The sequence below is a fragment of the Leucopleurus acutus genome, assembly GCF_964270905.1.
Source record: "Leucopleurus acutus genome assembly, chromosome: 1".
In the NCBI taxonomy this organism is placed as follows: Eukaryota; Metazoa; Chordata; class Mammalia; order Artiodactyla; family Delphinidae; genus Leucopleurus; species Leucopleurus acutus.
This window is the reverse complement of record NC_139142.1, coordinates 144,865,407-144,882,115: the sequence shown is the minus strand read 5'-3', so window position 1 is coordinate 144,882,115 and position 16,709 is coordinate 144,865,407. Positions and strand designations below refer to the sequence as shown.

The 16,709-nt window shown below is 35.7% G+C and overlaps 1 protein-coding gene across 1 annotated transcript in view; it reads right to left on the bottom strand.

The window, feature by feature from the left end:
* The window catches only part of ETFA (electron transfer flavoprotein subunit alpha), an 85,735-nt gene that overhangs the window by 56,794 nt on the left and 12,232 nt on the right, over nt 1–16,709 (bottom strand). The window contains exons 2-8 of the mRNA XM_082836090.1: nt 15,057–15,203; nt 12,734–12,815; nt 12,558–12,640; nt 7,869–7,968; nt 6,663–6,773; nt 5,922–6,023; nt 4,614–4,682 (exon numbers count right to left, since the gene is read on the bottom strand). Coding sequence (XP_082692216.1) covers nt 4,614–4,682; nt 5,922–6,023; nt 6,663–6,773; nt 7,869–7,968; nt 12,558–12,640; nt 12,734–12,815; nt 15,057–15,203 — 694 coding nt within the window. The remainder of the gene's footprint in view (nt 1–4,613; nt 4,683–5,921; nt 6,024–6,662; nt 6,774–7,868; nt 7,969–12,557; nt 12,641–12,733; nt 12,816–15,056; nt 15,204–16,709) is intronic.

Below are 16,709 nucleotides of genomic sequence, written 5' to 3'. Positions count from 1 at the left end.
TTCATTCCTCAATGATTTTTAGCTTCTGGGTCTTTGTCACTTTCTCCAATACTAGTCTTAATTCTTGAAGACTTTGACACCCTGGCTTCTCAGTTCCTTGAGCAACTCTCCTCCAGTCATCTTGTCCTTCACTCTGCCCATGGTCATATCCCCAACCAGCCCATTAGCAACATCCCTCAATAATCTTGATTTCCAAAGTCTCTCTGTGACCTCCCCTTTCTAGCTGACTATTTTTAGTACCCTACTCCAACAACCCTCTGACCACACTGGGATCCACAATTCTATTCATTGTCCCTCTCTCCCCTCATGTTCTCTCTTCTTTCTTTACCCAGCTTAATTTCTATGATCAGTGACTCTAATCACTCCTCTGCATATGTCTTTAATTTCTTTGCCCTCCTCTTGTACCATCACACTCAAGTGGAAATCCTCCATCTCTGGTTACTGATTAAGCAATCTTTCCACCTTTTCCATACCTGTCCTACTATAGTTCTGCATGGCTGGAGAAAAACACCAATACTCAGCCATGTTAACTGGGTTTTCCTTTAAATAAATAGGCCTTAATTCTCTCCATCTTTCTTAAACTATCGATATAATTTCATATCTTTCCTTCTCTCTTCAAACTTCCAATACTCTTTAAGATTCTGCCTATTTCACTGAAAAAGTTGAAACAATCAGAAGAGAGTTTCCACATGCTCCAACTAACACATTCACCCATCAACCTGCAGCTGTGTTCATATTCTCTCTCGTCTACTCAAGAACATCCCTCCAGTAACTCTCCTGTCTATCTCGTAGTATGATTAATCTCTCCCTCTTAACTGAAGCACTCCTATCAGCATGTATGTATGCTATTATTTGTCCAATCTTTAAAAAGTCCCTCTGTTCGTCCCACTCCCCCTCTAGCTACTGTCTATTTCTCTGCTCTCCCATATAGTTAAAAGCCTCTAAAGAGTTGTTTGCATTCACTGTCTCCAATGCCAGGCCTCCCATTCTATTTCTAAAAACTTTTTTATTAAGATATAACACACATACAGAAAAGCACACAAATCACAAACGTGCTACTGCTCAATGCCTGATCATAAAGTGAACACAACCAGGTAACTACTACCTCGGACCATTCTTTTAAACCCACTCCAATCAGGTTTTCGCCCCCACTACCCACCACCCCCATTACTAAAACTGCTCAAAGTCACCAATGACTTCTAAGTGGCTGAATCAATTAGTCACCTTTCAGTCCTCACCTTCCTTGACCTTCCGTCCTTGCAGCATTTGACATAGGTCATCACTCTTTCCCTTACTGAAACACTTCATTTGGATTCCAAAACATCATACTCTCTATCCTGACTTTCCTGCCTTACTTACCCATTCCTTTTGGTCTTCGTTCTCCCCTTCTCCCCTACCTCTTAATCTTGCAGAGTCTAAGGCTTAGTCCTGGGACCTCTTCTATATCTACACTCAGTTAGTTCCCTTGGTGAGTTCATCTGGTCTCATGGCTTCAAATGCCAAATAAACGCAATTGATTTCCAAATTTCTATCTCCAGCCCAAACTTTTGAACTCCACATTCCTATACCAATTGCTTAATTGACATCTCTATTAGGATGTCTATTATTAGACATCTCAAAACTTAGTACAGTCATTCTTCAGTATCCGCAGGGGACTGGTTTCAGGAACCCCGCCCCACAAAGATACTGAAATCCAAGGATGCTCAAATCCCTTATGTACAATAAAATGGCATATATTTGCATATAACCTACGTATACAGGCATACCTCAGAGATATCGCTGGTTCGGTTCCAAACCACCACAGTAAAGCAAGTTACATGGATTTTTTTGCATATAAAGGTTATGTTTATACTATACTGTAGTCTATTAAATGTGCAATAGCATTATGTCTAACAAAATAATGTACGTACCTTAATTTAAAAATACTTTATTGCTAAAAAATGTTAATCATCATCTGAGCCTTCAGCAAGTCACAGTCTTTTTGCAATAGTAACATCAAAGGTCACTGATCACATATCGTAACAAATATAACAGTAATGAAAAAGTTTGAAATATTGCGAGAATTACCAAAATGTGACACAAGAGACATTAAGTGATCAAATGCTGTTGGGAAAATGGCACCAATAGGCTTGCTCAAAGCAGGGTTGCCACAAACCTTCAATTTGTAAAAAATGTAATATCTGCGAAGTGCAATGCCTACACTTTAAATCATCTCTAAATTACTTATAATACTGAATAATGTAAATGCTATGTAAATAATTATAAATACAATGTAAATGTTATATAAACAGCTGCCAGTGCAAGGCAAATTCATATTGTTTTTTGGAACTTTCTGGAATTTCTTCCCCCCAAAAAATTTTTTTTTTTTTTTTTGCGGTACGTGGGCCTCTCACTGTTGTGGCCTCTCCCATTGCGGAGCACAGGCTCCGGACGCGCAGGCTCAGCGGCCATGGCTCACGGGCCTAGCCGCTCCACGGCATGTGGGATCCTCCCGAACCAGGGCACGAACCCGTGTCCCCTGCATCGGCAGGCGGACTCTTAACCACTGCGCCACCAGGGAAGCCCCCGCCTCGAATATTTCTGATCCATGGTTGGCTGAATGGATGCAGAACCTGCACATATGGTGGCCTGAATGCATGCCCAAAACTGAACTGCTGGTCTATCCTTGGAAGCTGTGCCACCTGGGGTATTCCCCATCTCAAGCTAATGGCAACTCCATCCTACCAGCTGCCAGATAAAAACTTTTCCTCATAATCTATATTCAGTCTATCAGGAGATCCCAATGGTTCTACCTTCAAATATATATCCCAAAACTCTTTCTCCCCACATCTACAGCTACTAACCCGGTCCAAACCATGAGCATCTCTCACTGAATGATTGAAACAGTCTTCTAATTGATCTCCCTGTTACTGGACTTATCACCCTATAGTCTATTCTCAAAACTGTAGCCAGACTGATGCTTTTAATATGTGTCAGATCATGCAACTCTTTTGCTCAATGGTTCCCAATTTTACTCAGAGAAAACCAATCTCCTTACGAAGGCCTACAAGCCCTATGTGATCTGGTCTATTACTTCCAATCTTATCTCTTAACCACTCTCCCTTTCTGCACTTTTCATTCCAGCCACACTGGCCTCCTTGTTATTCATCACGGAGGCCAGACACCTTCCTGCCTTAGCAAAAAGCCCTTTGCACTTTACTGGTCCCTCTACCTGAAACACTCTCTCTCAGATTTCCTCATGACTTGCTTCCTTACCTTCTTCAAACCTTTATTCGGATGTCTCCTCATTAAGGCATACTCTGACCAGCTTATTTAAACCTGCAATCCTCCCCCTCCAATCCTCCTCCTTCTCCTTTTCCTGTTCTATTATTTTCATAGCATTTACTACCCTCTAACACACTATATTATTTACTAATTTATTGTGTTTACTGTCTGTAGTAGGCAGAAAAATGGCCTCTCCAAAGATATAGTCACTTTCTAATACCCAGAACCTGTGAATATTACCTGTATGACAGCAGACAGGATAAAAAATTAAGGATCTTGGGAGAAGGCACTTATCCTGAATTATCTAGGTGGGTTCTAAATGTCATCACAGTATCCTTGTAAGAAGGACACAGAAGGAGATATGAAACAGATACAGAGAGAAGAAAGTAATATGAGGACAGAGGCAGAAACTGGAGTGATGCGGCCATAAGCCCAGGGATGCCAAGGCAGCCTCTGGTAACTGGAAACAAACAGATTCACCCCCAGAGGGAGTGTGGCTCTGCCAACACCTTGATGTCAACACACCTGTGGCCTCTAGAGCTGTGAGAGAATAATTTCGCTTATTTTGTTCATTGCTTTCGCTTAGCTCCTAAAATAGTGCCTGCCAAATGGCGGACACTTGATAAATATTTGTTCAGTGAATGAATGCATGAATGAAATATCCTCAGTCAAATACCACCATCTGATTATAAAGAGTCGATATCCTGCCTTTATTCAGACAAAACCATAACTGTTTCTATGGGTACACATATTAGGTAATAAAGAAGCACAGGAAAAGCTTAGAAAGTTATACACAAAACTCTCAAAAGGGGGAGAACAAAACAGATATTTTTATAAAAAGAAGAACATATTCATGTAATGGTTGTATAATTAAAAACTAAAATATTTTTAGTTTTCTTATTTTTCAAAAAACATCATTCCATTCTCAATATACTTTTAATAACAAGATGTCTCTTCCCTATAAATTTAAAAAATAATGTTAAATGTTAGTTTCTACTTGTATGAGAGATTTATGTTAGACCACCAATAAAGGGAAAAATAAGGCATTCCTGAATCTGAAGTAGGCGATGAAGCTGACATTTAATTTTTTTTAATGGAAAAAACTACTAAAATGTGGCAAATGTTAAGTGTGTCATATAAATAATAAAAAAGAACATAGACAACCTCTCTCCACTGAACGCTACACCATTTACTTGGAGACTAAGAAAAACTGTTTCAGAGAGAAAAGTTGAAAACCAGAGAAAGCAAAAAATCTGCAGCTTTGAATGACTTATATACAAAAGAAACAATGAAGAAAAAATATTTCCAACGAAATGGGAACATTTTTCTACTAAGGAAAGTAACTTTACCTGCAGCGTGTAGTTGATCTGCCAAATCGTACAACAATTTAAAGTTCTCTCCACTCTTCAAACCCCGACCTCATTTAAAAAGATGAAAAAAAAAATTGAGCAAATATAAACTCCATTCCATAAAAATTTTGAACTTCGTATACATGAATGAATCTTCATATTACACAACTACCATCTCCTCTATAAAGCCTTTCCTGAGTTCTCCCATGATACTCCTGTACTTCTCCTATAAAGCATTCAACACTACTGTAATTAACTAACTGGTTAACTAATGGTATAATCAGTCTTTAAAATCAGTCTTCCCCACTAGAAGAAAAACTCTTTCAATACAAGATCCTTACCTATCTTGGTCACTGCTATATTTAGCAATACTTAGCTGAACAACTGAAAGAAGTTATTTTCATGGAAGTCATTCCACTAGACTTTCAACTCCTTAACAGCAAGAACAATCTGCCTTTTCCTCTTTGTTTCTTCAGCACTTTGCAATGGGCCTGGCAGAGAACATATACCCAATAAACATTTCTTAAAAAAATAAGTGAATAAACTAGTCAGATATACCTTTTTTGAAATATTAAATTATTTCCTCTCAATGCCACTTGCAACAGGAGGCTGTATGGAAGCTTAATTATTTCATTTGATGTTTAGTTTGGGAAGATTTTTAAATCACAGCAGTTATTTTTTTAAAAAGCCAGCAGGCTATAAAATGTGGGCCTTTTTGTTTGTTTCTTGGTCTTTTTTTTTTTTTTAAGTAAGAAACATGACATACAAAAAGAAGCAAGTCTTGTGCAATATTAACAGCTTTGATACTAAATGTGAAAAAACTTTCAAAGAGTTATCCATAGAGACCTGGACTGCACTGGAGGTCTTTCAAAGAAGAGTGAAGGGTGGGAATCATACAACACAGCGAGACCTGGACTGCACTGGAGGTCTTTCAAAGTAGAGTGAAAGGTGCGAATCACACAACACAGCCCTGAGATTCCAACCAGTTCTTTCTGTGATTTCAGAAGTCAACCATACTCTTTTGAATAACACAGAAGTCAGTCAAAAAGACAAAGCTATGGAGTTGAGAGATTTGTACCATGCTCCCCCTGGTGCCAATGACACAGATTTGCAACAGAAAGTCCAAACTGTGTATTAAACTCATGATTTCATTTTCCTAATCGGTAAAATGGGACTAATATTTGCAACTTACCTACTTCTTACATTTGAAAAAACACCTGTGCTCCTCTAAAATGAGTACTAATAAAAGCAAAGTATTTTAAGTTTACATCATTTTTTAAAATTAATAAATTACAATATTCCACTTACCACCAGATACCACCACTTTGGCACCTGTTAGCTCTGGTCGATCGCTTTTTGTTAATTTCTGGTCAAGCCATTCTGATATCCCCACTGGGGAAGCACTTGATGCTGCATATATTGATACATATAACAAAACATAGAGCATGAATTCAAGTTCTACAGTAAAAAATAATTTTTTCAGAGAAATATACAAAGAATTAATTCCAGGAAATTTAACTTTGTTAGTTACTGTGAATTTTTTATGCCACTAATTTCATTCTCTCTGATTTTATGAAAGACAACTAGATTCCAGCCTTCACCTCATTAGCTCATTGAGAAGTCATTTAACTCTCTGAGTCTAGCTATAAAACTAGAATAAGCCTCTCTCTATGGGGTTCAACAAGATACTGTATATGTTAAAGTATAACACCTTCCATAAGTTTACTATTATTACATTATTCCATTATATTGAATCTCTATTATAACAGGCAACAGTGAGAGGGGAGTAAAAAATCTTTACATCAACATAACGGATTAATCTTAATGCCCCCCCTACCCTTTTGATGTACACCAAAGCAAATATCCGAGGACCAAAAATGATATAAATATTTCTTATTTTTGTATAAACTTGGGAATACTATTTAGATTGAGGTCTCAAACACTCTGCATTAGAAATTTAACTAGAAGCCTTCTCTTATTCTAATATAATCTCTGAGCTAAAAACTAAAAAACTGAAACAAATACAAACAAATTCAAAGGAACACTCACCCTTTTCTGAGCTGGCACTACCTCCACTTGTTGCTGCAGCTTCAAAAGATGTTCCTCGGACAGAAAACACCTTCACTTTCTCATCACACTTCACTGTACATAAAGCATTTCCTGTAATACACATTTATTTTTAAAAAAACACCATGAAAGGCAAAAAACCTCCCAAATATTCCTTTGAGGTTCAGAATTTACTTCACAAAGAGAAGGAAGAAATAACTGTAGACCAGTTACTTGTTTTCTACCTTTACTAAGTATAGGATAAAGGACTACACACTGAAGAAACATATCAGTGGCTCTCTGTATAACCTTGGATGTCTTTAAAAATAGAACAAGTGCTGACCTGCGTGGAAGAAACAAACTGGAAAAGGCAGTCACACTAATCAGGTACACTCTTCCTAAAAGGAATATAAACAAAAGCTTCCTTCTCCAAAAACAACATAATCAGTAACTCAACAACACGAGCTGCAACAACTTACTAAGAACGAAGCTACTATGCCTTGCTAAGGGAGGAAAATAAGTGAAAACATGATCAGGCATAAAGGACAGGAAGTGTGATGCATCAAGACTTTTAAAGGATTTGAAACATTTCTTATGGATTAGCAATCACATTAAGAGTGACCTAAACTATGACCAAATATTTTCCTTTAAACACTACTAACGATGAAAGATCTGATTTGAGAATTGCCCATTTATACTGAAACACACAACTTCAATCAGAAAGAACAAAGAGTTCACTGCCTTCTCCAGCCCCACTAGAGACCAGCATGCTTACCAAAAGATCAACTAAAGAGATACCAAAATGAATATCGTAATGCAGATGGAAATGAAGTAAAAGCAGCAAAGAAGACTGAAAATACTATTTTACAATAAAGATGTTAAAAAAAAAAGAAAATACTACTTAAAAAAATAGAAAATTTTCTTTTCCAGGTGCCACTTACAAAATATACTAAATAGTAAATCTAATTTTTATTGATCACTGGAAAAATCTCACTCTGTACACTGAATGATTAGGAAGGAAAGAAGTGTGTTCCAGATTTACCAGAGAGAATGTCATGTCATGGTCCAGCAGCAATTCTAAGACTAAGATTTTCCTCAGAAATCTTTAAGATGGTCCATATTTCAAAATCCTATCTTCAAGATTAATCTCTGCTTTTAAAGTTTTCAAAAATTTAACATACTGATTAATTATTTTCCTTGGGTACTTACCTGCATAAATGGTTCTCACAAATGTGTCAGGTGATTTGATTGCAATGATGTCAGAAATAGGGGCAACATCAAGTTTGGCTGCTATTCTGGGCAAAAGGTTCTAAAAGCAAAATAAGTAGTGAGTTACACACATACATGCTGATGGATGGCTATAAAGTATAAGCAATAACATTCTCTAAATGGAAATTCTGTAGAAATTTTAATTTGAATCTTTTGTATTTCACATGCATCTTTAGACATACCACAATTTCAAGCACAACTTTTTGGATAGTCTTTGAGCATAAGTAAGAGTCGATGATTACTCTAACTACATTAAGAGTTTTATAGCAATAAATTACCTTAACTCAGTATGCTGAATTATGAGATACGATATTTGCTTTAATGATCATCATTTATGAAGTGTGACAGTTATAGACTACTGAATTTAGATAATATAGAAAAATATTTAGAGTAGTAGTAAAATTCTCAAATACTGAGAAAGAACATACTTGTATATGTTTATTTAATGTACATGAAACAAAAAATTTCAAAGCAGACATTTTCACCTTTTTAAAAAGTGATGTTGCATTTAAAAAGACCAAAACTAACCTAAGTGTTCATCAATAGGGGATAGGTTTATAAATTATAGTTCATCCATATAATTTTAAAAAATGAGAAAAGTAAAGCACAATGCCTCTCTCTCTCTCTCTCTCTCTATATATATATATATATACACACACACACACACACACACACAATATATCTCAACAAAAATTAATGTACGTGCTTTTCCTTGTATATGCATATAACATCTTTGGAATAGATACATGTGGTAACTTTGCTCCCACTAGCAGGGACCATTGGGCAAGCCACAATATTCCCAGGCCTTAGTTACTTCACCTCACAAAGAGAGGAAGAGAATCTCTATGCTTCTACTCTAAATTTCTCTGACTCTCAGGCTCTAAAACAGAATCAGTTAGTGAAGAATGAATATCCATGCTTTCTAGACTCAGAGGTTCTCTTAGATGATGACACCATCTACGTGTAATTTTAAAAGTGAAGTGTTGCTTTGATCACATAAATAGAAAAGGTGAATTGTACACTACTTTCTACAGAGAGCTTACTCCATGGCATCTCCTAAACTCAGCACATGATACTACCTCTAGCAGGCAAACTTTCATTATGACAGTACTCAAGCTCCTCTCCTCACTCCATCCCCAAACTCTCTGTTCCTCTAAGAATTCTCTCAGGATTATCCTCTAATCACTCCTTTATTCTTCATCCTCTTGCACGCATGTACAATTATACTATTTAATTGGCACTAACGTGTATTTTGTTTTAAAATACTTTTTAATATACATACTATATGACCCTCAACTAAATTTATAAAGCACCCTGAGAACAGAGATTGTGTGTCTTCTGCTTCTTGTGTCTCTGCCCCGTATCTAATAAGCAGTTCTACATAAATCGATGCTAACAAGTGTTAAAAGCCTGAATCAAATTTCCTCCTGTTGCATCTGAAAATCTATAAAGATTTTCTAATTTTCAATCTATTGCTACCTATGTTATATAGTAATCCCCTTTCAACCATGATAAAAGAGCTACTGAAAAGTACTGTAGTTTATAAATCCACAATTAGAAAAAATTAAGATTTCACAGGAAATAAAGGGCTTGGGAAAATAATTAAAATTCCATTAAACACAGCTCTAACTTGATAAATAAGAGGTTTAGAAGACACGTGCTTTTAAAACAAACCAAATTTGTCAGCATTTAAAGCCTACTTCAGTAAGTAACTCTTTTTCCTGAGCCACCTTCTTTAAATTGTTCAGGAAATACTGCTGGAATATTGTTACCTGGCTGAGCAGATTCTCTTACAAATTTTATGATACGCAGACCGTGCTTCTTTTTAAAGTTTTAGAACTTTCTAAATTTGAAATTTAATATACTTTGTACTTCTATTATCCCTTGTTTTATTTTAGCACTTCTTGAAAAAAATTTACCACAGTACTTAAAGGCACATGTTTTTCCAGGTCTGATCTTCTGTCTGAATGTCCTGAGAGGATGGATGGTAAACAGATCTATTTCTACACTATCCAACAGGCTCAACCACATGGTTTCAGGGAAGGAGAGGCAATAACTAACACAGTTTTCTTTTGATGCACAAAAAGATGACAGATTTTTAAACTCTAGCATACCAGTACAAAGGTGTGGTATCTTGAAAACACAATTGGTGAAGAACTGTTATACAGCCAATTGTTTAGCTTAATCTGATGGACTCTTCCTCATTCCAAATCCATTCAGAGGCTGCAGCAACAGCTACTATTATGTGACCTTTGTTCTCAAAACTCCCATATGCCACAACATAGCAATCAAGGCTAGAGTATTAAAATCTAGCTAATCAGATACAACAAACACCCCTTCTTGGTTTAACAATCTTTTAGGTAAACTGTCATCACAGAAACTCAGACTCACGAAATTGTTTAAATCACCCAACACAGAACCAAACTCTCAGAGATGGAATGGTCCATAAAGATCTTTTAGTTCAATGCTCATGTACAACAATCCAAAGTACAGGAGCTGGATGTCAAGCCTCTGACTTAATCATTTCCAAGGGAAGTGAAACCTGCCATAGAAAAAACCCATTCCATTTTAACATTTCTAGTTGGTAGATCATAGACATCACTTGGCCAAACCGCATCATTTTACATATCAGAAAACAGATTTCAGGAAGGTAAATGACTAGCCCAGAGTCATATATCATATATATAGAACCATCTTACTTAGCAATTACCAAACCCCACACAAAAATGGGAAAACTTATGATAGTCTGCAATGTGACAACCTAATTGTTGTCACACTGTTATTAGTAAAAGAACAATTATTCATTAAACTCATGTACTTACATTGTAGATTACAAATTCTGTTATTGCCCAGAAATTCTACTAATCTTAAAAGAAAAAATTTAATGAATTCAAAGTGATAATTCTGAGCTTAAAAACAAACTAGAGCAATTCACATGGGTGACAGTGCAAGATCCCTACATGTTTGCAGTGATTCACGTCTAGAAGCAATATTGCACTACATATAAATATTCACAAACACTATTCATTTTGCAAGAAAAGGGATCAATGTATTGGGAACTCACTGCTATTACCACTAGACATGGTTAGCTGATGAAAGAGCTTATATCTTATTCCCCAAACTCATATTTAAAAATCAATTACAATTGTGAATGTAAAAGGAAAAAAAGTCAAATCAAGACAATTCAAAAAAGAAATTTAAATGACTGATAACTATATGAAAAGATATTTGATCTCACTATCAATCAGAGAAATGCAAAATTTTTAAAGATATATTTTTCACACATCAGATTGGGGGAAATGTTAAAATGTACAATAGCAAGTGTTGGCAAGCTATGCAACTGGTAGAGTGCAAACTGAGGCATCCTTTCATGAGAGCAATTTAGCAATATACATCAAAATTTTAAAAGCACGTAGTCTTGACCCAGCTATTTCACTTCTAGAACTCTGTTCTAAATAAATACCAGCCCATGTATACAAAGGTATATACAAGGACGTTTCTTCACAGCAAAGTTTATAAATACAAAAAATTAGAAACAACCTAACTGTCCATCCTTGGCTAACTATGAAATATTATGCAGCCATTTAAAAAATGAGATAGACACATTATGAGCAAATATTTTCAAGATATACTCCTAAGTGAAAACCACCAGTCACAAAACAATTCATGCTATACTATCACATTCTAGAAGTAAAAAAAAAAAAAAAAAAAAAAAGTACATTTATTATAATTTGAAAATCCACAGGAAAAGGCTTAAAAGAATGTACAACTGTTAACACCAGTACTTTGGAAGAGGGAAGAGAGCTGGGAATAAGAAAGGGGAATTGTGATACCTTGCTCTGCATACTGCTTTACTGTATGCATCTTTTATAATAAGAATGTATTCGTGTACAACTTAATTTACCATCTTTAAAGGTAAAAATAAAAGCTACAAGCTGCAGCTTATTAAGAATGGGATAAAAGAAAAGGGAGCTAGAATAATACCCATGGTCACAGGGAGAGCAAGAAAGACCCACTGACAAATTCCTTCTCTTGGGCTCCCCCTACATTCCCCCTCCCTTTTTTTAAACTTCATGCAGACCACGACCCATCTCATAGCACATTCTTTCTTCAGACATATCACAATGCACATGATCAGATTACACATTTCTCTACCCTAAGGATGTCTTCAGCCACCACACAGCCCTTCCCAAATCCCCCAAGTAGATAAATTTGGCCTTTCTAAATATCCATCAGTCACCCAAACAAAGCCATCTCTTATGATGGGTTACTAATACAAATGACATTCACACAATGAGAAAGTTCAACATTGTTTTTAAAGAAAAATGATTTTTTTTAAATAGAGTTTTTCTCCATAACAAAATCTGAAAATCTGGAAGAGGCATTCTAATAAATTATGACAAAATCTTGAAAGAACAGAGTTGTCTCTGTGACAAAATGGAAAGCCTGGGGATAGCATTTTCACAGAAATTATAACAAAATCTTGAAAGAATAAATTTTAGCAAAACTATCACATTAATTCTGAAAGCCAGGATTAGCTATCTAAACAAAGTCTGTTGTACATTTTCAGCACAATGAAATCTAATGCTTCCAAGTAGTGACATCAGATTCCAGTCTCAATCTTCTCACCTTTCCAAAGGCAGATGCTCCAGCGCAGATGTGTGTGTAATTAAACTGCTTCTGAGTTGCCAAAATCAATGGTGTCAGTTCCTCTGAGAATTAAACACATTTGATAAACACATTTCATAGTATTTTATTTATTTCATAAATTCATAAACTTATTTATTTCTACTGGAAAAACTCACCTGGAAGGAGGCCTTTGTACACATCATGCTGAGCCACCAGAACTTTTGCTACACCTGTTACTTTGCAGAGATCTTGTGCCACCTATGAATAAAAGAGTTTTCAATTATCCATCTAACAGAAAGATACTGATAGATCCACCACTACAATTATCAACAGAGCATAAAATCTTAATGGCCAACTGTAAAAACTGTTCTTATGGGAAAAAGGACTATTTGAGAAATTAAAAAATTATTTAACAAAGAAAATCTTAAGCCAATTGATCTTACTGTCCACTGACCTTAAACAAAAATTCCTGCCTTGAAAAAGAGAAGTACTAATTGATAAACCAAAATCAACACAGCTGCCTACTCAAATTTTGTTGTACATTGTGCTCTTTCCTTTCACTCAGTGCAAATGTAAATTCATCATTTTAGAAATGGTGAAAATGAAGCAACAGTTAGATTCTTTCACAATAACAACACAGCCAATACACTTCAGACTCAGGGTTCCTAGAGCTAAAGAACAGGAGTTAACCACATTGGTATACAGACTACTGCACTTTCTCTGGCAATAATAATTTCTGCTGATTTTAAAATTAGTGAGTGAATCTGGGCAATAAAGAAAATCTTATATAACAGTCCCCTGTGAACCACTGAGTTCCTACTCACTGACATATATTTATCTATGATGAAGCAAAATATTTTGTATTTGAAATCCTCATTTCTTCTGTTCAGAATCAGGATGGGGTTCTGGATAAGCTTTTTGACCACTCAGACTTCCTGTATACAGAAGACAATTAGAATTCCTTCTTTTAAATCTCTTTAATTACAGCATAACTAGTTTCTGCTTTAGGAGAAACATGGTAATCATATTATGGTCTACTGTCTTCTTGTTTACCTCCATGCTGATTCACTGAGGTGTAGGCATAAAATGCTGTGCCTCCTGTCCCCTCCCCCTTGATGGAGGGTAAGATTGTAACAATATTCACTGAAGAAAGAATGCAGTGCAAAAGCACCTCTTCTGAATCAAGTGTTCACTGGAAGACAATCTTGTACTATCAAAACCATCTTTTTTTAAAAAAAAAAGAAAAAACCAGCAAAAACTTCAGGCACTACACAGAAGAGTCACTTGCTGTTTATGATAGCTACAGAAAACAATATAAAACTGAAATACGCCTAGGCTATTAACAGAGTCTCTATATACAGGTACTGATTGTTTTTCTTTAAGATTAAAATGTGACACGACAATAAAATTGTAACTGAAGAAAAGATGATTTGCTTTGATCTTTCTCAAAATAATGTAAATAAAATAGCATCAAATATTTTTAAGTCATATTAGAATAATTATTTAAAATCACAGCAAAATAAATAATCAAATCCAGAACTAGTATATCTGAAAGTAGGGCAACCAAAAAGATAGCTTAGCTATATCATCATACATTGTGGTTAATAACTATATAAGATTCAACAAGTGTTAGCAGGATTTTGGTAAAGAAATCCACATAACCGCAAACCTGCTTGAATACATTCTTTTAAGATACCAATTTCACATAAGAATATGGACAGAAGCAACACTAACATTCTGAACCTGCATTATATCACATGCTCTGTAACAATGCCATTTAATAAAAAATAAATTAAATCCTCTAAAAAGAAACATGCTCTATTAGGGATTTCTTCCTCTGAGGTCCAAGCCCCCAGCTATACAACTGGCAACTCCTGTATAGTGAGAGGGAACGGGCGGCTCAAGCTGGGTAAGCTTAATTGAAGCACAATTTCAACTACACTACAGCCCAGAGGTACAGACTCTGCATACCACATTAGAGCTCCTTTCCAGGGGGTTAGCTTACAAAGCTGTCACTGTCTTATTTCAACAACAACCAAAATGAAGAACACCTTTTAGTAGCAGCTATAGTTTAGAAAGCATGATACTTACATTTGAATTCTTACACCAATTAAAAATTAACACGCATGATACTTTTTCCAGATTTACCACTTACAGGAATTAAAAGCAATTAGCAAGCATATTCATCAATACAAAAAGGGATCAGCTATTAACCTCTAAGGGGACTCAAATATTATCACTCTACTTGGTACCTGATGGTACATGATGGTGCCAGTGGAACTAAATTAAGTATTCTACCTCATTTCAAAAGATAAAATGCCTGGTGAGCAAACCTTTTAGTTCCTTTTTTCACACGTAGTAACGGTTGTGACATTCAGCATTTAATGAGGATCAGAGACCAGTTTGGGTTACAGTCCTCAGCATAATTCTCTGTCTCCATCTCTCCCTGTCTCTTGATGGAGATTATATTTGCTATGGTTGACCTTAAAAATTTCTCACCTTGTCACATTTGGTTCCAGCTACTAAACAGGACACTTCACCTCCAAGACGATTGGCTGCAGTGATGGTATTTAATGTAATGGGTGCTAGGGTATCATTTGCATGCTCAGCTATTACCAGGGTACTCTGAAATCGTAGCAATGAGGCCTAAAAAGAGAAAGAAAAAAAGGAAAAGAATGTTGTAATACAAACTTTATTTTTACTCTAATTGGTAAGCATGTGTGCTTTAAAGAAAACTGTATGCAATATTCAGTTTTATAAATGTATTTATAAAATACTTGCTCAGTAGCAAAAATTTGGGCTGTGTCTATCACTCTATTACTGATAGTCTTACCTAATAAAAACAGAGAATACAAATTAGTATTCTACTGTTAGAAAAAAAATTTTATTATTTCCAAGCAACTTTCCCACTAATCCATGTTCAATAACAAACTGATAAATGTATCTAAATTTAAAATCCTTAGAACACATTAACCATCAAACTGGGAATCAACTACTACCAGTTACATTCACTTGCAGCAATACTGCTAAACAGTACATCTAGAAATAATGATTATGAAATCAATTACTAAAGTTCTGTTGCTTCAGGCAAAATGAATACCAAAATAACTGATAATGTAAATCTGCCTTTAAAATACAATACTACACAGCAATTTTGCTAAAGTTTCAATTGTTCAAATATGCTTCCAACTTCAAAAAAGAAGCTTTTGGACAGTATCTTGGAACCAACTAATAACCATCCATAGCTACTGTGGACTATCAAGAGACCACCAATAGTTCATGGTCATTTGAAATAATTTCAAACACCAGAAACACAAAGATGAACAAGAATGGTCCCTGCACTCAAAGTTTTCAAGAGAAATTAAGACTTGTTCACATACAATTATAAGACTTGTTCACATACAATTATAAGTTTTCAATTAATGAAGAGAGCCAAAATGTTGGCAGCTGCCGATCATGAAGCAGAGAATCAAGAGGAAGAATGGAAGGAAGTTTAGGTATTCCTATCATGTGAAAGGATAAGGAAGCATACCACAGGCACGAGGAAAGGAGAAAATTTTGGAACTATCCTTGTGGAAAACGGCAATGAGAAATGAGAAAAAGGGGCACTGATGATCAAATGTCATGGTTCTGTGGCTTTAAATTCAGCAATAATCTTCAGATCTGGAGTTGGAGTGAACAAAGCAGGGTGTAAAATGTACCCAGAGCTTGAAATTTACAAAGAGGGTATGAATGAAGGGAAGCCAGGTACATACAGGACTATAAGGCTGGTTGCACAACTAAACTGACAAAATACATATTTTTTTGTTTACTCTGTTGTATATACCAATTGCTATATTCTTCACCTTTTTATTAATATATGAGCATATCAGTTCAACTAGTTTCCATAATCATTTGGGTTATTAGTAATTTTTTATTATTATAAACAATGCAGAGACGAGCATCCTCATAGCCAAAGCTCTGCACTTATCCTCAACAGATAAGAGTTCCTTTTAGTCCAGTAAGACCTTTTTGGCTGAAACTTAGCCAAGTTACTCTACCTGTTCTGCTTCCACGGATTACTAAGTCAGATTCTGTGCAACCTTCAACAAAATAGGCCCTTCTTCCTCTAAGCCTCCTACTTCTACCACTGCAACCCCTTCCTTCTCCTCA